This window comes from Thamnophis elegans, chromosome 16 (genome assembly GCF_009769535.1).
Source record: "Thamnophis elegans isolate rThaEle1 chromosome 16, rThaEle1.pri, whole genome shotgun sequence".
NCBI lineage: Eukaryota > Metazoa > Chordata > Lepidosauria > Squamata > Colubridae > Thamnophis > Thamnophis elegans.
This window is the reverse complement of record NC_045556.1, coordinates 4887146-4911803: the sequence shown is the minus strand read 5'-3', so window position 1 is coordinate 4911803 and position 24658 is coordinate 4887146. Positions and strand designations below refer to the sequence as shown.

Below are 24658 nucleotides of genomic sequence, written 5' to 3'. Positions count from 1 at the left end.
CAATAGCACTTAAAGACTTCTTACAGCCCTCTCTAAGCAGTTTACAGAGTCGTAACATTGGTCCACAACAACAATCTGGGCCCTCATTTTACCGACCTCGGAAGGATGAAAGGCTGAGTCAATATTGAGACGGTCAGGATCGAACTGCTGACAGTGGGCAGTAAGTTACCTGCATTAGCCGACTCTAGCCACTGTGCTACCACGGCTCTTGAGCTCCAGTCCCAACTGTGATAATAAATTGAGGATTATCTGTAATCCATCCCTGTAATCCGTCCCTGGTGCTCTTCACTCTCTTGTTAGGCAGGCAACAGATGTTCCAGCTGAGGAGTCCTTAGAAGAGCAGCCTGTTATGGTCAACCGGTGGGCTGTGTAGCTGGCAGGAGAGGCGGACAGTGGGGAGGTTGGGGAGGAACATGGGCCAGTCTTGGAGTCTGGAGAAGGCTCGGACGAGGGCTCTGCGTCGGAGGCAGAGAGGGGGCCAGGGCCATCTGGGAGTTATGTGCTGCCTCTGGAGGCTCCAGAGTTGTACATCAGCGAGGCAGAGGAACAGTGGGAGCCTGTTCCCAGTGCGCAAGCGCAGAGCTGCCAGAAGGCAAGAACAGTTAAGACAAAAGGGACGACTTGGGAGTAAGGCTTGGAGAAGATTGGCCCCTTCTATAAGACATAAAAGAGGAGCAAAAGCGCATGAGCCTTTGCAGGAAGCAACTTTGTTCGTGCTGGTCGGTTTAAACTCTGAAGTTCCGTTTTGACTCTGTGCTCTGTGTGGCCTTGCAAAGCAAATTGTCAGGTCTTTGGCAGTGCTTCAAGGGAGATAAAGGTGGGTGCTTATCAGCCTTATCCCGAAGGACCGTGGCAGACTACTGCCGGACTCTTTACAAACTATTTGTGACTCGTTATGGGCTGTGAATGAACATAATTCACTGCTGTTGAAATAAAAAAGAGGTGCTTTTTACTGTATCAGGAAACCCAGGTCAGATTGCAGTCTGTTGTGAGCCTCAATCCCTGCTTTGTCCTCTCAGGACCAGGAGGATGGAGAGTATTTGGAAGGGCCGGAAGGAAAGCTTCAATCGATGTTCTTCCAGAACCAAGGAGGTGTTGGGATCAGGTCTTTCCAGGAGGTCACACCTGCAGAGGACAATCATGATATCAGAGAAGGGGTCTTTGGGGGGAAAAGCTGGCCATTAAGACATCCTCTTTCCAACTTACATGACCGCTTCTTGAACGGGGAAGCCCATTTCGAGCCAGGTGTCAACGGTGCTGCCGTAGGACTCGTAAAGTCGGATGACCAAGGCGTCCGGCCTGTCCTCAGCCTAGGGAGAGAGACCAAGAAAGATATCCTGGTCAGCTCAATATGATTCTTCCCTTCTGGGTAGCTTATTCCTGCCCTGCTCTTGTAAGATTCTGCTAGGAACAGAGAAAGGTGCGCTTGATGAAACTCCAAGAATCTTCACCTAGAACACAAGTTTCACCCAAAAGTTCACTGAAAGCAGAAGACAAAAAATGGCCACAATCTAAGCTTGGCTTCCAGGTTGAACAGGAAACCTCACTAAATCCCATTATGAACGAACTATCTATCTATCTATCTATCTATCTATCTATCTATCTATCTATCTATCTATCTATCTATCTATCTATCTATCATCTATCTATCTATCTATCTATCTATCTATTAGACTTATATACCGCTTCATAGGGCTTTCAGCCCTCTCTAAGCGGTTTACAAATTTTTCTTTTAGCAAATTGAGTCAGCAACTTGCCCCCACAGTCCGGGTCCTCATTTCACCCACCTCGGAAGGATGGAAGGCTGAGTCGACCTTGAGCCGGTGAGATTTGAACCGCTGAACTGCAGATCACAGTCAGCTAAAGTGGCCTGCAGTACTGCACCCTAATCACTGCGCCACCTCGGCTCTAAACCATATCCCTAGCAAATCTAGACAGCTTATTAAAAAGCAGAGACATCACCCTGCCAGCAAAAGTGCGTCTAGTCAAGGCTATGGTTTCCCCAGTTGCAATGGATGGCTGTGAAAGTTGGACCATAAGGAAGGCTGAACGTCAAAGAATGGAGGCCTTTGGACTCTGGTGCTGGAGAAGACTCCTGCATTGAGTCCCTTGGATTTCAAGGCCATCCAACCGGTCAATCCTAGAGGAGATCAACCCTGACTGGTCTTTAGAAGGCCAGACCCTGAAGAGGAAACTCAAAGACTTTGGCCACCTAAGGAGAAGGAACAACTCCCTGGAGAAGAGCCTCATGCTGGGAACGATGGAGGGCAGAAGAAGAAGGGGACGACAGAGAATGCGGTGGCTGGATGGAGTCACCGAAGCAGTCGGCGTGAGCTTCAATGGTCTCCAGAGGATGGTAGAGGACAGGAAGGGCTGGAGGAATGTGGTCCATGGGGTCGCGATGGGTCGGACACAACTTCGCAACTAACAACCAAATCCCATTCGTTTTGAGATACATTTTAATGGTATACGGGAACGATTTTAGGAGACAGAAGGAAGAGCCACATGCTCGACAATGGTCAGAACCGCAGCAGCTGAGCCACAGAAGTGATGGGGGGGGGCCCTCACCAATGTCTCAGAAGGGAACCCTCCCTCATTTCTTGGATTGAAAAAGCAAGAGGGGAAGAGGAGGCTTGCAAGATGGGTATCAGCCTTGCGGGATGTGGTCCAGACAGGAAGCACACCCAGAGTTTAATGTTTGCATTTATCTTCGGGGCCCTTACCTGCTTTATTGTTTCCAGGACAACAGCTGGAGACAGGACAGAGAAGCCACTCCAGGCTGGACACGGCCCAGGAGGAGCGCCCTCCCTGACGTGAAGAGGAAAATTCAAGCCGTAGGCCTGCTGGATTACCCCAGCTTCTTGGAAGGAACCTGTGGATGACAAAAAGCTGTCCAGTCGGGGACGCTATTTTAAAGTAGGTCACCGTCACTCTGGAGGTATTGTTTCCCCTCTAGTTTTCCATGGTGGCTTCCCAGCCCTTCTGCCAGTCTTCCCATTGGACCAACACCTGTGCAAACGGTACAATTTGGGAAAAACAAAATGAGCAACTGATTTGCGGAAACTAACTAATAACCCAGAGGAGAGAGGGAAGGAGGGAGGGAGGGAGAGAGGGAGGGAGGGAGGAAGGAAGGAAGGAAGGAAGGAAGGAAGGAAGGAAGGAAGGAAGGAAGGAAGAAGGAAAGAAGGGGCATGGTGGCACAGTGGTTATAGTATTGTAGGCAAACTCTGCCGATTGCTATCAGTTCGATCTTGACTGGCTCAAGGTTGGCTCAGCCTTCCATCCTTCTGAGGTGGGTAAAATGAGGACCCAGATTGTTGGGGGCAAGAGGCTGACTCTGCAAACCGCTTAGAGTGGTATATAAGTCTGCTATTGCTATTTTCTTTCTTTCTTTCCTTCCTTCCCTCCCTCCCTTCCTCCTTCTTTCCTTCCTTCCTTCCCCCCTCCCTCCCTCATTCTTAGTAGTTACAATGCAGTATTGCAGGCTCACTCTGCCCACTGACATGAGTTCAATCCTCACAGGCTCAGGGTTGACTCAGAACTTCCATCCTTCCGAGGTGGGTAAAATGAGGAGCCAGATTGTTGGGGGCAAGAGGCTGACTCTGTAAACAGCTTAGAGAGGACTGTAAAGCACTGGGAAGTGGTATATAAGTCTAAGTACTATTGATAGGAAGGAAGGAAGGAAGGAAGGAAGGAAGGAAGGAAGGAAGGAAGGAAAAAGGAAAGGGAGAGGGAAGGAAGGAAAAATAGGAAGAGGGAAAAGAAAAAAGCAGAGGAGAGGGAGGAAGGAAGGAAGGAGAATAAACAGAGGGAGGGAAAAGAAAAAGAAGCAGAGGAGAGAGGGAAGAGAAGAAGGAGGAGATGGTGAAGGAGCAGAGGAAGGAGGGAGAAGAAAAGAAGAGCAGTCTGCTAAGGTCAGGTTCTCAGGTGTTGCTTACCCAGGTGAGGCATCACTGCATAGGTAAACTGGTGACATCCAATATCGGCAGTGGCATCGGGGGACTTTGGAGCACGCAACCTTCATGGGAATCAGAAACTCTTATTATCCACTCATCCACACCACATGCTTTCGTTGTTAAGGAGCCAAGGTGGCGCAGTGGTTAAATGCAGCACTGCAGGCTACTTCAGCTGACTGCAGTTCTGCAGTTCGGCTGTTCAAATCTCACCGGCTCAGGGTTGACTCAGCCTTCCATCCTTCCGAGGTGGGTAAAATGAGGACCCGGATTGTTGTTGGGGGCGATATGCTGACTCTGTAAACCGCTTAGAGAGGGCTGAAAGCCTTATGAAGCGGTATATAAGTCTAACTGCTATTGCTATTGCTAATTATCCAAACACCCATCGCTGATGTGAATTATCCCCCCCCTCTTTCTAATGCGTTAAACGCAACTTGGAAGATGCCAAATTGGCCATGATAACCCAACAAAACATCAACCAGTCGACAGGAACACAAACACAAAAATAAATAATAAACAATCTAGCAGGAATGGCCAAAGTCGTCCCCCCGAATCATTTCTGCCATAACCCAGGAATTCCCACCGTCCACCAAAGCTCACAAGGAGGAGACTCATCACGTTGTCGTGGACCGAGCAGCCATATTTGCAGTCGTTCAGCAGGGCAACCCCGAAGCCGTGCTCGGACAGGTCTACCCATTTGTGAGTCCACACCTAAAAAAGAAAAAGAAAAAAAAAAGGAAAAGGAAAACCCGAGCTGAACTCAAGACAAACATGATCGACCCTTCGGAGTGGCTAGCCGGTTGTCGGGATCTGTTCATTTTCATGAAAACTGGTGCGGTGATCAACGAGGCATGCCACGAAGTTATTTCGGGCTTGAGTTGTGTGAGAAATCTTCTCAAGCCCCCGGGGAAATCTGGGAAATCCAGGCAGTTCAAATGCATATCAAGATTTCATCGCAAGCTTATTAAGCTCTCTACAAGAACCTGAACTACTAACGGTCAAGGGTAATTAGCGGGAGATAAGAAGTCGGTGGAATTCAAGGTGGGCTGGATTTCGGTCTCTGGTGGGTGCGAAGGGACTCGAGACTGAGGACACGTTTGACCCTTCCCTCAGGCTCAGCCTGGTCTGTGAGACGGAGGTCTGGTTGAAAAATTCAAGATGGCGGCCACCTTGGAGCCCTTAAAAAGTCCTTTGTAAACAAAACAAGCAGAAATTCAAGATGGCGGCCACCTCGGAGTCATTGAAAAGTTGTTTGTAAACAAAACAAGCAGAAATTCAAGATGGCGGCCACCATGGAGCCACCAAAGAGCCGTTCGTTAAAAAAAAAAAAAAAACATAAGCAGAAATTTGATCGCTCCATCCTGGGAATATCAGTTAGGAGAAAAAAAGCCTCACCTCAAACCGGGCCCAATCCCAGGACGTGTTCCAGTGCGTCGGTCTCTGCAAGTGGCCAAACTGGATCTCGTAAGTGGCGTTTGGGCTCCGGACCTTGGCTGGAAATTCCACCTTGAGGAACTTGTGAGCTTCGTTCCAGTCAACCTGGGATGCAAGCAAACCATTCAAAAAAAAAAAAAAGCATTTCCCCCACCTCAGTGGCAGTTCTTAACTAAGGAAAACAAACCTGAGTCCGGAAATAGATGTAAGGACTCGCTGTGTCCAGGATGACCTCTTGGGTTAGGGTGCTGCTCTCGCTGAGCTGCAGGGAGAAGGTCACGCTACCCCGCAGGCTACCGGAGGTGGAGATTTCCAGGGGTTTTTAGGAGATGGGTGATGGGCTTCCTGGAAAACCAAGAGTGGCTAGAAAATTATTGGCTCAAAATTACAGGTAAAAAGAGTCTCCAACCTTGGCAACCTTAACACTTGTGGACTTCAACTCTCAGAGTTCCTCAGCCAGCTTTAAAGTTGCTAAAGTTGGAGACCCCTGTTGTAGGTCACAGGTAGACAGTTACCATTTAAAGTTACAACAGACTTAAAAAATGGATTTAGGCTCTATTTGCATTTTTACATGCTTTCGAAATGCTAGGTTGGCAAAAGCTGGGACAAGTAACGGGAGCTCGTTCCATTATGCGGTGCGAGAGATTCGAACCGCCGAACTGTCGACCTTCTGATCGAACAGCTTAGCCACTGAGCCACCGCGTCAATTACTTTTAATTGGGTGCAAAACCAGCGGGAACTTAAGAGCCAGTTTTTCACCACGTCTGTGCCAGTTTGATAGGTCCCAATAGAATGTCCCTGGAGGAATACGACGGCCTCGGAGTTCTCATTGAATGGGATGTATTCCTTGGAACCTTGACACATGCACCTTACCTGGTCTCCAGGTGATAATCCATCACATCCCAGGCATCCCAATACAGAGGGACATCATCGAAGATCACAAACTGGTTGGCGTGGCAGCCCTCCGGAACAGCCTCTCTGCAATGAGAAGTCCAATCCAGAGGGGCTCCGGGGAGATCACCGCTCTGTTTGCAGAAACTTCCTCGCCTACTTAAGGTATGAAAAAGTACCTTTTGGGGTGCAGTAAAGAAAGAGACACCATCCGTCCCAAAGGATCGAGGCAGGCCTGGATGATACCATTTGCCAACGTCACAGAACCATCGGCCTGGGGTTAAAAACAATGGGAAATTCCTTACGGGTCAGCCTTCCCAGGTCCACCAGACAGGAAACGCGACCGGCTGAGCTACGGCAAAGCTACCTTAGCGGAATCTTGCAAGTCTGAAAGTACCTGCCATAACCTGCCATCTCCATTACAATCAAGAAATTAGGGAGAGTCCCTTTTGAACCTTTTCCTCTGTGTATTATCAGCCCTTGGGGTAGGCCTTATCTTATCCGACTGTTCTCTAAAGGTTGTGCCCAGCAGGAGCCGTTGGAGCTGCCACCAGACAGCGACAGCAAGGGCCCTATGAGTCGGCTCTGGAGGATCCTGGACAGGGTTCTGACTCCGAGCAGGGCGCAGAAGGACTGGTTGGCCACCAGGTGGCACCTGAACCTTGGACCAGTGGGGAGGAGACAAGGGAGAGTGATCCAGAAGCCAGCAGTGAGTTGTTCCTGGATGCACGCCACTGAAGAGCTACTTGGTGTCAGGAACAATTACGCAATTACAGGAGGTAATTGCGCTCAGCTGATGGTCATTAGGATCCTCTCCAGACTATAAAAAAGACTGCTTGTGACACACCCTTCTTGCAGGTCAACGCATTGACTAAAGAGAATGTAACTAACTTGGCAGGCTGGATTGCTGCCAAGGTTTGTCTGAATTGCTGCCAAGGTTTGTAGGATTTGCTGCCAAGGTCCTTATCTGTTGTTTGCTTGGCTTTCCGCCACCAAGGTTCTAGTCTTGTTATTAAAGGACATTCTAATTAAGCTTGTCTCGGCTTTCGTTACTGGATGGAGGAGGGGGTCAGAACACTAAAGCTACATCAACTGAACATTGCAGGTGTAAAACAGTGGTGGGATTCAAAAAAAATTACTACCGGTTCTATGGCGTGGCTTGGAGAAGGTTACTGCAAAATCCCCATTCCCTCCCAATCAACGGGGACTTGGGAGGCAGAGAATAAATGGGTGGAGACAGCCAGAGGTGGTATTTGCCGGTTCTCCGAACTACTCAAAATTTCCGCTACTGGTTCTCCAGAATCAGTCAGAACCTGCTGAATACCACCACCTCTGCCTGAAGGTACAAATCTCACACTATCTGTTTTACAGCCTGAGAAGCTGCGGAGTGTCCTTTCTGTTCCTCTTTCTCCACCTATTAAGGCAGCTCCGGGATATGCCCTCTCTTATCTGACATTAACAGAATGTTGCACATCCAAAAGTACAGATCTCCCACCATTTCTTTTACAGCCTGAGAAGATAGGGAGAATCCTTTCTGAGCCTGTTTCTCCAACCATTCTGCAGCTCTAGCTGTGCCCTCTGTTATCTCACTGGTCTCCAAAGCTACCTTAACTAAATGTTGCAAATCCAAAAGTACAATTCTCCCAACATCTCCTTGACAACCCAAGAACTTATAAAGGGCCCTTTCTAAGCCTCCTTCTCCACCCATTATGCAGCTGTGGGCCGTGCTGTCTCTTATCTGACCTAGGCAGTTTTGTGACCCCTTTCCCAAGGTATTTCTCACATACAATTACACTGTATCATCGCCATCTTTAGAGACAGTGGTAGCAGAGACTGAGATAACTCAAAAGGCAGTCATTCTCTGGCTTTCGTACAGGTAGTCCTCACTTAGCAACCGTTCAAAGTTACAACAGACCCTCAAAAAGGTTCCAACAAGCTCACCTCTTTACTAATAGTCACAGGATGTGGAGGAGGGAATGACTCTGGAACAGCACAGAAACCCAGGCTGGGAACTGTCACCAAAGCTGGTATTGAAAGACACAGAAAGAGAGGCAGAGGAATGAGATCTTTTGAGAATCCGTTCCCAATCAATCTAAAGAAAAGCGCATGTCAGAGTTTCGGCAGTGTGGCTATTATTATGAGATAAACCCAGGGGCATAATAGAGCACACGGCACACAGAGCCTTTAGACAATTAATAGTGGTTTATATACAAATATATACAGACATACACATGGAGATAAATCCCTTACCACTCAGCTACGGACACAAGGAGAGAAATGAGATACACGACGAGAGAGAGAAACACCCTCTTTATATAGAAACCTCTTAAAACAGTAAATGCCTTGTGTGGACCCCACTAGAGTCTTAAACAGGCGATACCTGTACTGCTGAATCATCCTCATTGCATCAGCTTACAGTCTACAGCTCACAACCGTTCATCAGCTGGCAGCTATTAAATCTCAGTACCTGACAGTGCATTTGTTTAAGGTGCCCGAGACATTGTAGGCAGGGGACTCCTTGCTGTGAAACAAGTCTAAAATTGAAGCAGGGTTGGCACCTAAAGTCTCAGATCCTCGCGGTCCAGTTTTGGAAATGACTTCGGTTCTTTCCCACGGCAACGTGTTGACAACCAGAATGGTATTGCTGCTCTTGTCCTGGCTGGCCAACGGCTCTCCGCACAAAGAATGGGTGGCCTCTTTCAGAAGCTGGGTCTCCAGAACTGCGAATTTCTTGAAGGAAGAGAGAGGAAGAAGAGAGAAAGGCTCCGTCAAAGGACTGTTCACATTCAGAATGAGTTATCGCCATGCTGCACATTAGGGGAAAAAAAACCTTGAGCCCTAGTGTGCTGCAGAGAGATTAAATTAGTTATAAATCTAAGCCTCTTTCGTAGCCCTCAGTCGTAGACAGTGGGTGGGGATTCGCTGGTTCGGGCGAACTGGTATAGCTGTGACGCGATCTCTGAATTGGTTGTTAAACCGGCAGGATCCCACCACTTTTCGTAGACCTTTGCCCTGTTCCCCAGGACGTCACAATCTAGTTTAAATGGTTCTATCGAAAGGAAGGAAGTGCCAGGCCTGCTGCCATGTTCCTCTTGGATCTTTGGCCCGCCACGCTTTCTATTTATTCTGCTATGCCTTTTCTATTGTGGGAAAACGGGCGGGCGGATTGGACGCAGTTAGATGCGATGTAGCCATAACAACATTCTTTCTAGAAAGCCAAGGTCATCCTTTGTCTCTGCACCTGACCAGAACTCGATGGGTGGAATCTGTCGTTGTGGCAGTGGGAGACTGGACCATGGATGGACTTGTGGGTGGGGGGCAAGATCTTGAACTTTCAACCATGTGGGGAAAACCGGGAAACTTTCAGATTCGGGTTTTCCCAGATGTGCCAACATGGCTCTCTTAATCAATTGGAACTTTGAGCAATACTTTGCCTTGGACTCTGGATTTACTTTTGGATGCTTATTTGGAACCCTGACAGAAATCTATCTTCTGCTGAGCAGAACCATGGAGGTAGATAACCACCATGGATGTCCATCAGGACTGGCATTAAATCACCAGAACGTCAGGGCTGAACTTTGTGCTTTGAGTCACATTCTACCTCTTGCGAACCAAGCCATGCAGCAAAGCCTGAGGATTCGAATGGCCATTTATGGTCCCTGAGCTTTGACAGCTGCCTAACCAAATCAGTTCTCGAGGCTGGTTCCTTCTCACCTGAGTAGTACCGCATGGCATCCTCTGCTACAAGCTGGATACAACTGCCTGGTAAGACATCGTGGAATTGGTTCAAGAGCAGGAGCCTGTGGCCAAAAGAGAGGAGGGGAGATCACCACACACCGAGAATATGGAAGACCTTAGAAAGATGCAGCTGGATTAACTCACAGTTTAGTGTAATCAAGAGTATTGTGAGTCACAGTGCAGCGCAGTGGTTAGAGTGCAGTACTGCAGGCTACTTCTGGCGACTGCTGGCTGCCTGCAACTTGGCAGTTCAAATCTCCCCAGGCTCAAGGTTAACTCAGCCTTCCATCCTTCCAAAGTGGGTAAAATGAGGACCCAGATTTTGGGGGCAAGAGGCTGACTCTGTAAACCGCTTAGAAATGGCTATGAAGCAGTTGTAAAGCTGTGGGTAATTTGGCCACTAGACGAACCAATCTAATTCCACAAGCTTCTATATTCTACGAAAGGACCAACATTTTGTATTTTTGAAGTTTATACTCCAAAGGTGTTGAAGCTGGGCAGAAGGATACTGGGAAAGAACGTTTCTGCACCAGAGCCAAACTACTCAGGATCTCAATATCATGGAGTAAACGCTCACATTCCCCTGTTTCCCTTTTTAATCTGTATCCAGAGAGAAAAAATAATAGGATTTTATACAACCTGTTCCAGTGACTTAGAAATAAAAATGAAAAAATGAGGCATTAGGGAAGGAAAGGGATTAGAATCTTATTGAGATTGCAATTCCTAAATTAATACAATTACTCACTGCTGTATATGGAGCACGCCTTGAACGCCATTAGCATTGACAAAAATCACCATCAGTCAATTGCAAAGGCAGCTCACTTGGAAGGGAATTGACAAAAATCACCAACCAGTCAATTGCAAAAAGGCAGCTCACTGGAAGGGAATTGACAAAAATCACCACCAGTCAATTGCAAAAGGCAGCTCACTTGAAAGGGAAATTGACAAAAAATCACCATCAGTCAATTGCAAAAGGCAGCTCACTTGAAAGGGAATTGACAAAAAATCACCACCAGTCAATTGCAAAAGACAGCTTTACCTCAGAACAGCTGACATCCTGCAACCATTCCTTAGACACATCAACAGCAATCTGGCTATCCCAGGTCTTCGGGGAAGGACTCGATAGCTGCATTAAAATGCCAAATCCAGTATAAGCTTCTGGCTAATTGTGCCATGAACCGTAATATTATAGATATGTTCAAGGTGTATTGTTTTAAATCCTGGCGCTTGCAGTGTAGCATGAACAAACATTCTATAAAATTCCTATGAAGCCTTGTGCTCTCTCTCTCACCGTCCATGAGTTGTGTAGGTGCCATTATGCAGCTCCAAAAACAGTTCTCCAACCCAAGTACAGAGCTGAGCCTTTTCCTTCTCCAGGGCAGAGAAAAATGTTCCGGGACAGACATGTGAACCCTGTGTGAAAGAAAATCACCATTGCAGACAACACGTAATCAGGACAGTCTTGGTCTTGTGTTCATTTAAGGAAACTTAAGGCAGTATTTTCTCAGCCCTTAAGATGGACTTCAGCTCCCAGAATTCCCCCAGCCAGCATGGGTTAAGGTTGAGAAACAATGCTCTAAGGCAGGAGTCCTCTGTGCTGGGTGAGGAATTCTGGGAGTTGAAGTCCACAAGTCTTAAAGTGGCCAAGTTTGGAGACCTCCCTGCTCTAAGGCTGAGTAACCAAGTACAGAATTGAATTTTCCTGGCTTTGTTTCTGGTTTGTTTGGAGGATTGATGGTGAACCTTTAGCACCGGGTGCCGAAAAGGACGGCGAGCATGCGCACCACGGCACCGAGTGCCGAATAGGGAGCAGTTTCGGGTGTTACACTCATCTGGGCCGCAACCAGGAAGAGGAGCTTCCCAGAGGGGCATGCCTGTGCATGAAAAATGAACTTCTAGTTTGGGGTGCATGCATGCGCGCCAGCCAGCAAAGTCTTCTGGTGACTGCTGCGCATGCACCAATCAGCTGAGCGCTGTGCATGCTCACACCGTAAAACAGAAGACCAGCTCTTCTGGTTTTCTGGCACTGCTGCACACACCAAAGCCAGCTGATCATCGCGGAAGAGGAACGGGTGACGGGCAACTTGGCTGCATTGGCCACAAGTGCCACAGGTTCCCCATCACGGGTTTATAGAGTTTAGCCCAAGAGGAACCAACCTGGGTAGGCCATCCGTATCCTTCATTCTCTGGAGCCTGTCCAGCATCTTCTGTGTGGGCCCCCTCCTCCATCTCCAAATCCAAAGAGAGCGACACTGTGATTCACCACGGCCCTTGTCCTTATTATTCTTCACCGTTCTCAACATCTAGGACAGAGGGAGGATAAGTGTTAGGAATATAATTCTAACGGTTGGGTTGGCAATATATAAATCATTTAACAATGCTATACCTGTTTCTTTAAATCATGCTGTAAAACCGTGACTGGTTGCTGTTCTTCCTCAATTGGCCATAAGAGGGAGCCAGAGTGACTGTTAGCTCTCTGTTTGTTAGATGCTGGGCTGATCTGATCTGAGTGTTTTGGAAGCTGGCTGTTAGAAAGTGCCGTGAGCTATTGTAAGTTTGGCAACTGGTAGCAAACTTTGAGTTCTGAACTGATTATATAATACTGACTATGTTATTTGGATTATCCCTTAACTGAAAGACGTTTGATGACTGACTGACTGACTGACTTATCCTGTATTGACTTAGACTGTTTTGATGGACTCTGATACCTCTATTTCCACAAACTGCAGTGTCTCTGTATGCTGGTTTGTGTGTTTTTTCAAACAACTCCCACAACAGCTTCTCTGAACGTGCTCGCTCTCCCAACGGGGAGCTACCTAACAATAAGGATGCGGGAAGGTCTCCCATTCACCCAATATTTTAGTACATCTCTGGGCATTTCTCTACTCAAAGAAAGCCGAATTGTAATCTATTGGGCTTGTCCTTCTCAGGTAAAGATGGAGAATCAATTTTTTTTGTCTATATAAACAGTGTGTTGTCTGGTTACAGTCATTTGAGCAATCATCATCATCATCATCATACCATTTCCCAAAAAATAAGACCTCCCCAGACAATAAGCCAATCAGGCTTTTGAGCACATGCGCTAAAATAAGCCCTCCCCCGAAAATATGGCAAACAGCAGCAGCCATGAGGTGACCTCCTGCACCTCAAAAACAATAAGACCTCCATGAAAATAAGGCTAAGTGTTTAATTTGGGAGGGCGGGGGGGCGAAAATAAGACCGTCTATTTTCAGGGGAAAACTTGTGTAATAATGTTCGTTAATAGGAACATATATAGTATTTTCTGACATAATATTAATACTTATTAATTATCAATACTATTCATCTAATAATAAATATATCATAAATAAGCCCTCATGGTAAAATCAATCCTTCTCTGTCATTTTAAATGTCTCCAACTTCTGTTTCTATTAGTTAACCCTTGATAAAACAAATCCCCATATTTCAAAGTCTTCTTCTATCTCCCTTCTCTTTAATTTCAAGTGTTAATCTCTCCATTTCTGCACATTATAATATTTGGAGAATCGATTTTCCTGGGGTTGCTCACCTCATCCCACACGGCCGGACAATCCGTAGGAATCTGCAGGAGGGAAGTGAACCAAAACCCGGGATCCATCCAGGCCTTCCCAGAAAAAGGGGTTTGTGCTAACGAGAGAAGATTGCAAGTAGTCGATAAAACAGCCTAGTCCTCAAAAGAGATTTGTCCTGAAATAAATTCCGGATAATTGCTGTGGCCTGCCAGCTGCCAGCAGAGATGGCAGCAGACCTGTATGAGGTTGGGGAAGAAGTTGAGCCAGTTCCCGGAGCCTGGGGAAGCCTCTGACGGATGCTCTACGTCAGAAGCAGAGAGAGAGCCAGAGCCGAGGTGGCGCAGTGGTTAGGTGCAAGTACTGCAGGCCACTTCAGCTGATTGTTATCTGCAGTTCAGCGGTTCTAATCTCACCGGCTCAAGGTTGACTCAGCCTTCCATCCTTTCCGAGGTGGGTGAAATGAAGACCAGACTGTGGGGGCGATATGCTGACTCTGTAAACCGCTTAGAGGGGCTGAAAGCCCTATGAAGTGGTATATAAGGTCTAACTGGTATTGCTATTGCTATAGAGCCATCCGACATTTCCCAGCTGCCAGAGGCAGCTGCCAGCAGAAAGATGAGTGAGGAGGAGGAACAGCTGGGGGCCTCTTCCAGATGTGCATATGCACAGAGCACAGGGGAGAGGTGAACAACAGAGGACAAGGAGCCTGCTCTGGGAAGCAAAACAGATGTAGACGCTGACTGCCCCCCCCCCGATTGAGAAATAAATAGGGGGGAAATGGGAAGTGGTTTGGTTGTAGCAGACAACTGTTCGCATTTCTGAAAAGTTTGCTCCGTGTGTGTGTTTCCTGCGACAAAGACTGCCTTGCAAGAACGAGGTTTGTCTATTTTGCTGTTTGAATGGACTTAATTTGCAGTCTCCCAGTTGGGAGCTCACAGCCTTGAATTTATCATAAAGAGCTGATAAGGGCTCTTGTTTCTGTTAACTGCAGGATTCTTGCCTGGACTTTCTGTTGGTGAAGGCAGTTAATTCCAAAGTGTAAACAAAGGGGATTTTCTTTGCGGGGGAATCCGTTTCTTGCTTCTGCGAAGGCTGGGTCAGACCATTAATATCAAGACTGAACAACCACTGTTCGGTTGGTCCCTGCGGCCAGGTTTATTTGAATTAAAATATAAATCTTACCGGGAAAGTGTTCACCAGATTCCAGCTCAACTTCTGAGTTAAAGAAACGGCGTATCCCACAGCCACGCATTATTTGTGGCAGTTGTTGCTGAATAACCAAATGTGTCGGGCAGGCCCGAACTGATTTGGGGAGAAAAAAAAAATGACATTGTGGGCAAAGCGCTGGCAATTAATATATAGCACAAGCTGAGAATAAAAATGTGAATCGTAGGAAAAGCACGATTCACTGGGAATGACATTTGGCAATGCAGAGGGATGGAGGGAAATTCAATTAGCTTCTTATATAATTGTGGAAGAGAGAGAGAGAGTAGGGATTAAGGCCCTAGGCTAGAAACCACAAAGAGGGTGAGTTCTAGTCCTGCCTAGGGCACGAAGCCAACTGGCTGAGGTGACACAGTAAGCTACTTCAGCTGACTGCAGTTCTGCAGTTTGGCTGTTCAAATCTCACCGGCTCAGGGTTGACTCAACTTCCATCCTTCGAGGTGGGTAAAATGAGGAGACCCGGATTGTTGTTGGGGGCGATATGCTGGACTCTGTAAAAACCGCTTAGAGAGGACTGAAAGCCCTATGAAGCGGTAATATAAGTCTAACTGCTATTGCTATTGCTATTATAGATGACCTTGGGCCAGTCACTCTCTCAGCCCTAGGAAGGAGGCAATGGCAAGCCACTTTTGAAAAACCTCCAGAAGAAAACTGAAGGGGACTTATCCAGATGGTCACTAGGAGTCTAAACAAAAATTATATATAATTATGGGGAAGTATAATGCCTTGGTCTGCCCTACCAAAGAGCATAGGATGAATTTAAATACCCGTCAATCTCCAGCTTGCCAATTTAGTTCACTGGTTTGCTATAGGATTTATGTGGAGGGTGAGCTGAATTCACTGGACTGTGCATTGGAGTTCTTTACAATCCCTGCTGCTATCCACAACATTTTAAGTTAATGAACAACGCTGGTTTTGATTTAGGATTGAGGGTACAAAAATGCCATTCCCCAGGTACAGAAGAGAATTAGGGAAACACATAGAAGGCAGGAAAGAAGGAATAAAAAATAGATACGCACCTCTAAACACAGCTTCCCAAATTCCTGCTGGAAAGAAACACTGTCCTTGCAGGAACTGGCGAACCATGGATTCTCCACTGGGAAGGTTTCCATCCTGGGAAAGGGAATAAAACACCTGCGTTTCTACACCTGGGGATGATGACAATGGCCCTTTTATGATCTGGGGCCTTCAAGACCCAGACTCAGGAATTCTGGGAGCTGAAGTTCACAGATCGTAAAAGAGCCTTCGTTCCCCACCTCTCTTCTACACCATGGACTGAATCCCCCCGCCAATCAGAAGCAAACCTCAGTTCACCAATGACCTTCCACCCAATGTTGCTACAACTAGCATTAGAGCCGAGGTGGCGCAGTGGGTGGAGTGCAGTACTGCAGGCCACTTCAGCTGACTGCTAGATCAGCAGTTCAGCGGTTCAAATCTTACCGGCTCAGGGTTGACTCAAGCCTTCCATCCTTCCAGGTGGGTAATAAAGGAGGACCCAGATTGTTGGGGGCGATATGCTGACTCTGTAAACCGCTTAGAGAGGGCTGGAAAGCCCTGTGAAGCGGTATATAGTCTAACTGCTATTGCTATTGCTATTAGCCTGAATCTACCACTCGTGGTTCTTGAGATCTTGAGTATCACAAGGTTTAGCAATCCACGCTGATGCTTTTCACAAACCCCGATTTTTCCCCATATCTGACCTCACACGCTGCATCCATTTCAGACAAGTCACGGACAAGAGGCCAGCTGGGGGCAGCAAGGAGGGACGGCCATAAAAGCAGGGCAGTCCAAATGGTGTTCTACAATGGCAGGATTTCACGTGTCCCTTGCTTCAGCGTAGTCATAATTTCAAGCCGTCGCTGAATGAGTGGTCAGTACCAAGGACCATCTGTAAGGCAGCCTTACCATTTCTACCCAGGTTCCCCCGACTGGCACGAAGCGTCCTTTTTTTTCAAATTCTGAATTGTAACATACAAGCCAGGTAATAGGTCTTCACCCATTCAATCTGCTGGGCCTGTGAAGGAAAAAAAAGCATATAATATAATATATGTCTTTTTACCCTAACTGCAGCCTACAGACCAAAAAACATTTAAGATCTGGGACACAGTTGCTAATTCATATGGTTTCTCCTTGATGTAAACCAGGGATCTCCAAAACTTGGCAACTTTAAGATTTAGATTAGATTAAACAGAGTTGGTAGGGACCCTTGTAGGTCATCTAGTCCAACCCCCTGCCCAAGCAGGAGGCCCTGCACCATTTCTGACAGATGGCAGTCCAATCTCTTCTTGAAAGCCTCCAGTGATGAAGACAACGCTGGCTGAGGAATTCTGGGAGTTGAAATCCACAAGTTTTTAGAGACCTCTGATCTAAGCAAGCAAATTAGACAATTATAGACATTTAAAAGATGGTTAAGTGTTTCACTCAATAAGCCATGTTTGGGTTCATACACATTCTAAGCCAAAATCCAAACCCAATAATATAGGATGAATGCCCAATCGAAAGAAAAAAGAAACCACATCATGTTTCATACACATGACACATTTCAAATGGAGATAGATAGATAGATAGATAGATAGAAGATAGATAGATAGATAGATAGATAGACAGACAGACAGACAGACACGTACACCACCCCACACACAGAGTGTTATGTCAAAGCACCTGGTATGCCCAAATATGGGAGGGAGCGATACTGCAAGGCAAAAGGTAAGTAGTAGGCTTCCTCCCATATTGGGCATCCCAGATGCTTGACATAACACTTAATCATTTCCTTGGCTCAGCTGATAAGGGAGGATAGCTTGTGGCTTAGAGGCTTATAACTGCCTAACATGTAAAAACAGCCCAGGTTCGAATTCCAGTAAGGGTATGGCTAGCTAAATAGCTTGAAAGAGATCTATATTAGTCTCCCTTTATTTACTTATCAGCACAACTGCAAATATATATATATATTTACCTGTGAACAGACAAATATGAAGTCCGGATTCTTCTCCATCAGGCGTATGACAGTCACCCAACTACGTGCACATTTACGGATCGTCTCGTCGTAAGGCCACAGCCAAGCTAAAATGACAATTGCAGGCAAAACAGTTCACAAAGACATTTGGCTTCACTTTCATAGGGTTCACTTCACCTTTAGAGTAGAGGTCTCCAACCTTGGCAACTTGAAGCCTGGCGGACTTCAACTCCCAGAATTCCCCAGCCAGCAGGGAATTCTGGGAGTTGAAGTCCTCCAGGCTTAAAGTGGCCAAGGTTGGAGACCCCCGGCTTAGAGGATTGGGCTCTGGGCTGGTCTATGACCAGAATTAAGTTTGTATTGATTGACAGAAGATGGCTTTTAATTTAATTTAAATTTAAATCTTAGTTCTTGGTTGCTTTAGCCATGCGTAGGATTGCGCAATGCCTGGAAATCATTCTTAGGAATCAAGTTAAGTGCTTTGCAATGCTACATATTCATACACACACACATGCCCGACTTACAACAGTTCATTTATTGACCGTTCAAAGTTACAACGGCACTCAAGAAAGTGACTTTCCACATGACTGTTGCCGCACAGAAAAAATGGCTTATGACCATTTTTCAAACTTATGACCTTTGTGGGAAATGGTCATACTGTATGACCATTTTTTCAGTGACTTTGTCACTCTGAATGGTCACTAACTGAACTGTTTGAGGAGTGTGTGTGTGTGTGAATAGAGCCAAGGGGGAGCAGTGGTTAAAGTGCAATACTGCAGGCTACTTCAGCTGACTGCAGTTCTGCAGTTCGGCTGTTCAAATCTCACCGGCAATAGCAATAGCAGTAATAGCAGTAGACTTATATACCGCTTCATAGGCTTTTCAGGCCTCTCTAAGCGGTTTACAGAGTCAGCATATTGCCCCCAACAATCTGGGTCCTCATTTTACCCACCTCGGAAGGATGGAAGGCTGAGTCAACCCTGAGCCGGTGAGATTTGAACCGCTGAACTGCTGATCTAGCAGTAGCCTGCAGTGCTGCATTAACCACTGCGCCACCTTGGCTCTTGAGTCAACCCTTGGCTCAGGGTTGACTCAGCCTTCCATCCTTCTGAGGTGGGTGAAATGAGGACCCAGACTGTGGGGGCGATATGCTGACTCTGTAAACCGCTTAGAGAGGGCTGAAAGCCCTATGAGCGGTATATAAGTCTAACTGCTATGCTATTGCTAATATGTAGCATTGCAAAGCACTTAACTGTATTGAAAGACCTGGGAGAAGACCTCCATCCTTCCGGGAGATCTTTCCTAGACTGGAATAGACCCCGTGCACGGTTCCTACCAGAATCAATGTGGCAGTGGCCCATTGCATGGATGGTGTGCTGGCTCTCGCCGTCTTCTGGCGGAAAACAGAGCGGGCCAGTTCCCGCACCCCAGGGAAGGTGGCAGGGTTGTTGACATCGCACAGGTTCACCATCTGGTTCGCTACGTACAGCGCTTGGAAACTCCGCTGGTTTTCCTCTCCGAGGAGCTAAGCAGGAAAGGAAATATAAATTTCCTGTTGTAATGTTAGGCAAGCGTCAAGAGAGTTTGTGCTGTTTACTGTCTTAAGGAAATAGATGCCTTGGGTTGAGCAAGGACAAAGGCAAAATGGAATGCTAAGCTGGCCACGCCCACCCAGTCACATGACCACCTAACCACACCCACCCAGTCACATGACCGCCTAGCCACGCCCCCACAGCTGGTCCACTCCCACCCACCCCAAACAGTGTGAGGGACCTTGAATCGGTCCCCCTGTTCAAAAGGTTTGAGGACCCATCTCTTAGAACAGTGTTTCTCAACCTTGGCAACTTGAAGATGTCCGGACTTCAACTCCCAGAATTCCCCAGCCAGCACATGCTGGCTGGGGAATTCTGGGAGTGGAAGTCCAGACATCTTCAAGTTGCCACGGTTGAGAAAACTGTCTTAGAAGAACACCTCAAACCAGCCGTCACCACCAAAAACCGCTTCAAATTGAACCCCCAAAATATCTGGGGGTCAAAAGTTAAAAAGCAGAAATAAAATCATAACCGAACCCTCCCATACATTCATATGGCAAAAACAAAAAAGACATTTCACCTTGGCCATGTCCAAGAGGATCTCAAAATCCATCAGAAGCTCATGGACATCCCGATTGTAAACCACCAGCTCCGCTCTATTCAAGGAGAAAGTTTGGGCCGGATCCGGGGGTGCGATCATGTTGCCCTTCCCGACTCCGAAGAGACCGTTGCAGGCAATTTCCAGATAGAGAGTCAAACTGCATCAGGGAAAGAGGTGTGTTATCACCCTTCTGTTTTTATAATCCACAGGCCTGGGTTAGGTTCCCAGGACTACCCTGCGAAATTCTCCACCCCAAATCATCTGTTCATCGCCCTGGCAATTATTTTTCCTTTCCATTGGAATTTTGGCCAATTTACATTGTTCTAATTTTTAAGCCAGCTGATTGCAAATTGCAGTTTATGTGCAATTTTCAACACCTGGCATTTCCAGGAAAGGATGGTTCCCATGACCATTAAACGGCTCGAATACTTTATTCTATGCGAAGATTTATGAACCAACAGAGCCGAGGTGGCGCAGTGGTTAGAGTGCAGTACTGCAGGCCACTTCAGCTGACTGCTATCTGCAGTTCGGCGGTTCAAATCTCACCGGCTCAAGGTTGACTCAGCCTTCCATCCTTCTGAGGTGGGTGAAATGAGGACCCAGACTGTGGGGGCGATATGCTGACTCTGTAAACCGCTTAGAGAGGACTGAAAGCCCTATGAAGCGGTATATAAGTCTAACTGCTACTGTTATTGCTAACAGGTTCATCTCAATTGAATTGCTAGAGCAATATGGTATTATTTCCGTAGTGCAGCCCAGAACATTGACTCACCCATGAGAGTCGGTCTCCTTTAAACTGTCTGTCAGCATATAACTGGTCTTCTCACTTCTCGAGTCAAACTCTGATGATGGCAAATAATATACAATTTTTTAATAAAATAATAGCAACTGGCGCAGTGGTTAGAGTGCAGTACTGTAGGTTATTTCAGCTGACGCTAGCACTTCAAATCTCAGTGGCTCAAGGTTGACTCAGCCTTCCATTCTTCCGAGGTGGGTAAAATGAGGACCCAGATTAATGGGGGGCAATAGGCTGACTCTGTAAACTGCTTAGAGAGGGATGTAAAAGCACTGGGAAGTAGTATATAAGTGTAAGTACTTTTGCTACGTGGCACGACAAAACCGCGCTCGACTAAAGCGCCCGATTAAACCGCGTTGCTGACATCATCAACAGGGCGACAACAGCGAGCGCGGAGAAAGAAGGGCGCTTTAAATAGCGCTTTGAAAGCAAGCCGATTCAAGTTAAGGTAAGGGTTAGGTTTAGGGTTAGGTTAAGGTTAGGGTTAGTTTAGGGTTAGGTTAAGAGTTAGGGTTAGGTTTAGGGTTAGGTTAAGGTTAGGTTTAGGGTTAGGTTAAGGGTTAAGTTTAGGTTAGGTTAAGGGTTAGGTTTAGGATTAGGTTTAGGGGGGTTAGGTTTAGGGGTTAATTTTAGGTTTAGCGTTTACAGCGTGCTTTTTTCTCCGCGCTTGTCGTGCTGTGATGACGTCAGCTACGCGGTTTCGTCGAGCGCCCTTTAGTCGAACGCGGTTTTGTGGTGGAACCCTTTTGCTATACGTAGTTGGATACAGGGAACAGGAAGACTGCATTGTCAATACAGGTAAAATTATTATGTCCATCACATAGTATAAAAAAATATTTCTCTCCAGCATTTCTCCCAAAGAACAGCATTTATTGTTTACTTTTTTTAGCACGAGGGCAGTGTTGTTGTTTTTTACGTGGAAAGCAAAAGAATCCAAAAAAAGGATCCAGAGAGTAATAATTTCATGACAGTCCCTTACCTGAATGGGCTGATCCCTCCAAATCATTCCTTCTCCGTCGCTTTCCCAGAGAAGGTGCACTTCCTTTCCAGTCCATTTCTTGGGAATGCTGAGTTCTACTTTAAACCAGCAGTGTGCCACCTTAGAAAAGTGACACTGAAACTGTCAGGAGGCCACAGATCCCATTAACTAAAAAGTACAGTGATACTCTTTAAACCAGAGGGGGCGGCACATAAATTAACAACTAGTTTGCCCAGCACTGAAAATGTGAGCATGCTCACGGGCACGCTCGTTCGCTCATGGGACCTTCCAAACATGCACTTAGCTCGCGCACGTGCCTTGCATGCATGTATACAGGTTACAAAACACAGTTAAATAGGATGGCAGCAGCCTACCGCTGCTTTAAATATTGGCAACCTGAATCTCAATTCCAGAATTCCCAGAATTGTCCAGCCAGCATTATTTTTACAAATAACTTCTACCTATTTTCCCCCAACAACAACCCTGTGAGATGGATTGAACGAGAGAGATAATAGGACCAAAATTCACTCAGCTGGCTTTCATGGCTAAAGTGGGACTTGAACTCATGATCTCCTGCTTTCTAACTTGGAGCCTTAACTATAAGGCTAAAGTGGTTAAAATTAAAGCACAAACGTTTCATTTTATTCTCTTAGGAAATGAGATGGGAAATTCAGCTCTGAATAAGGAAATTCCGTACTTACGTCTGTCCAAAACTATCTCCAACTTTAATAGGACTGAATTCTTCTCTGACAGCTTCACTGTATGGAATTCGTTTAGAAGTTTCAAAGTAAGACAGAGAGGCCAATGCACACGTATCCCCAAACAATCTGTTAAAAGACAATAGTTTAGCTCTTTGAAACAGCACGCCAAAGTACAATACATTCTCAGGCACGGAAGACAACATATTCCTCCCTGATAAACTTGTCAAATTCTTCCAGGGTAGTATCCCAGTTCTTCAATACTGCACAATTTAGATCCACCCATGCCTTAATAGGACCATATTCATTAAGTAAACACCCATCCACAAAAGCTGGTATTCCCAAACTGGTATTAAGGTAGGTTGAATTCCAACCTTTATAATCCATTAGCTAGAGGGGAAGCTTAATTAAAATAGGGTTGATTAGTTTCTGGATAAGTTTGGCAAAGTGTTGTGAATTCCAACAATTGAGTTAAAGTCATTAACATTAACCATTGATCAGTATACAATGCAAATTCCTAGGATCCCAATTGGTCTTTAAATAAGTGTACAAACATGTTTGATCAGTTGCTTTCAAAAGTATTTAAGGATTTTCTCTTCTTCCTTCTATCACTTTCTGCTTTCTGTCCTGTGAGAATGATCAATAAAGAATAATAAATAAGTATTTTTCAAACTTGGAATCTTTAAGATATGTGGACTTCAACTCCCAGAATTCCCCAAGCAGCATGGGGAATTTTGGCAGTTGATGTCTACATAGCTCAATATTAGTGAGGTTGAAAAACACCACTGTAGAGCATGAGAAGGCGCTGGCATGGCACACTTTAAAGTTGCCCAGATTGAAAACTGCTGCTTTACATGATGCCTGAACTACAAAACTCTTCAAGTGTTGCTTTCCATAGGCAGCAACTAACTAAAAATATCAACTAATTTGTCCCAAAGATGCTTTTTTTAAAGGCAACTGGACTTTCCGGTTTTTCTTTGAAGACATTTGCTTCTCATCCAAGAAGCTTCTCCAGAACTGAAGAAGCTTCTTGGATGAGAAACGAAATGTCTTCAAAGAAAAGCCAGAAAGTGCAATTGCTTCTTGGAAAACCACCTTTGGGACAACCATGACCTGGATGACTGAGAATCTCATAAATATCAACTAAATTGCTGCGGTTAAAACTGCTTTCCAAGGGACACAAACAAATAAAGGTCGCTCCCAGCCAACATCTTCCTTCTAATTGAGTGCAGATGATTAAAAGCGTTCAAAGCCAGCTCCCTTGTGGCCCAAGAGATAAAATCACCCCTAATTAAAAATAAACAAGACTCAGCCACAGGAGAAAGTTTCGGTATTTCTTAATTGTAAAACATAAGAGCATTCAATCTCTGCTGCGTAAACCTTTAAAATTGCCCCGTTTTCCTCCCCTTTCTTTGAAAGAGAACTGGTGCTGCGTTTTGGAAACAGTACAAGTAGACATTGATTTACCACCGCAACTGAGCCCAAAATTTATGTTGCCAAGAAGTGAAACATGCGTAAAGTGAATTGTGCTCCAATGTGCGGCTTTTCTTGCCGCCGTTGTTAAGTGATTCATTGCATTTGTTAAGTTAGCAACATGGCTTTTAAGCGAATCTGGCTTCCTCATCGACTTCGCTTGTCAGAAGGTCGCAAAAACGGATCACGTCCTAGAATACTGCGACCGTCATAAATATGAAGCAATTGCCAAGCATTTTGATCGTTTGAAGATGCTGCAACGGCCGTGTGAAAAACGGTCATGTCCCTTTGTTCAGTGCCGTTATAACTGGGAATGGACACTAAAGGAATTGTTGTTGTAAGTCGAGGATTACCTGTACTGGGGGGAGGGGGAGGAAAGGGGGAAGGATTTAGCAGACGGACCAGCCCAAACCCACCTTCCCGGAGGTTACAATCCACAAAATAATCCTGCGAAATAAACTTTTCCACCCGTTCGAGGGTCGTGCGCCGGTGCTTCAGCAGCGAGGACTTTAAATCGGCTCCCGCTCCTGCCATGCCTCCTTCACCACCAAAGTTAATTGCTTCTAGTCCGGCTTCTAAATCATTCCGACCGACCCTAAGAGCGGGTGACAAAAGTTCCCCCCCTTGGAGAACGCATCTGAAGAGGTCGAGAAGACGGCGCATGCTCAGAGGTGGGCGAACGTAGGCGCTGGCCTCTCGGTGGGCGAACGTAGGCGCTTGCCTGCCCCTGGCGGCCAAGGAACAGTAGCCAAAGCCGCGAGAGCGTCTCAGCTCCCGCGAGATCTTCGCCCTGAACTCTCGCTGCCTGAGCCGCTATCCTTGAACAGAGACGGAGGAGGAGGAGGAAAAAAGGAGG

At 46.3% G+C, this 24658-nt stretch overlaps 1 protein-coding gene across 1 annotated transcript; it reads right to left on the bottom strand.

Annotated features, from left to right (window-relative positions):
- Positions 1–701: 701 nt before the first annotated feature.
- Positions 702–24529, bottom strand: MAN2C1 (mannosidase alpha class 2C member 1). Its single transcript, XM_032233373.1, is given in 40 exon segments — positions 702–1125; positions 1207–1310; positions 2724–2872; positions 3939–4018; positions 4537–4664; positions 5349–5492; positions 5575–5709; positions 5711–5732; positions 6261–6365; positions 6458–6552; positions 8220–8302; positions 8837–8990; positions 8992–9008; positions 9993–10080; positions 10495–10527; positions 10529–10616; positions 11308–11407; positions 11410–11429; positions 12174–12228; positions 12231–12279; positions 12281–12319; positions 13153–13161; positions 13574–13661; positions 13841–13845; positions 14729–14770; positions 14772–14813; positions 14815–14848; positions 15788–15822; positions 15824–15883; positions 16676–16722; positions 16725–16754; positions 16757–16784; positions 17724–17830; positions 19060–19113; positions 19116–19248; positions 19836–20013; positions 20629–20698; positions 21632–21751; positions 22333–22458; positions 24219–24529. Coding segments are annotated over 38 exon segments (2856 nt in total). The 5' UTR covers positions 21708–21751; positions 22333–22458; positions 24219–24529; the 3' UTR covers positions 702–995.
- Between the last annotated feature and the right edge of the window lie 129 nt (positions 24530–24658).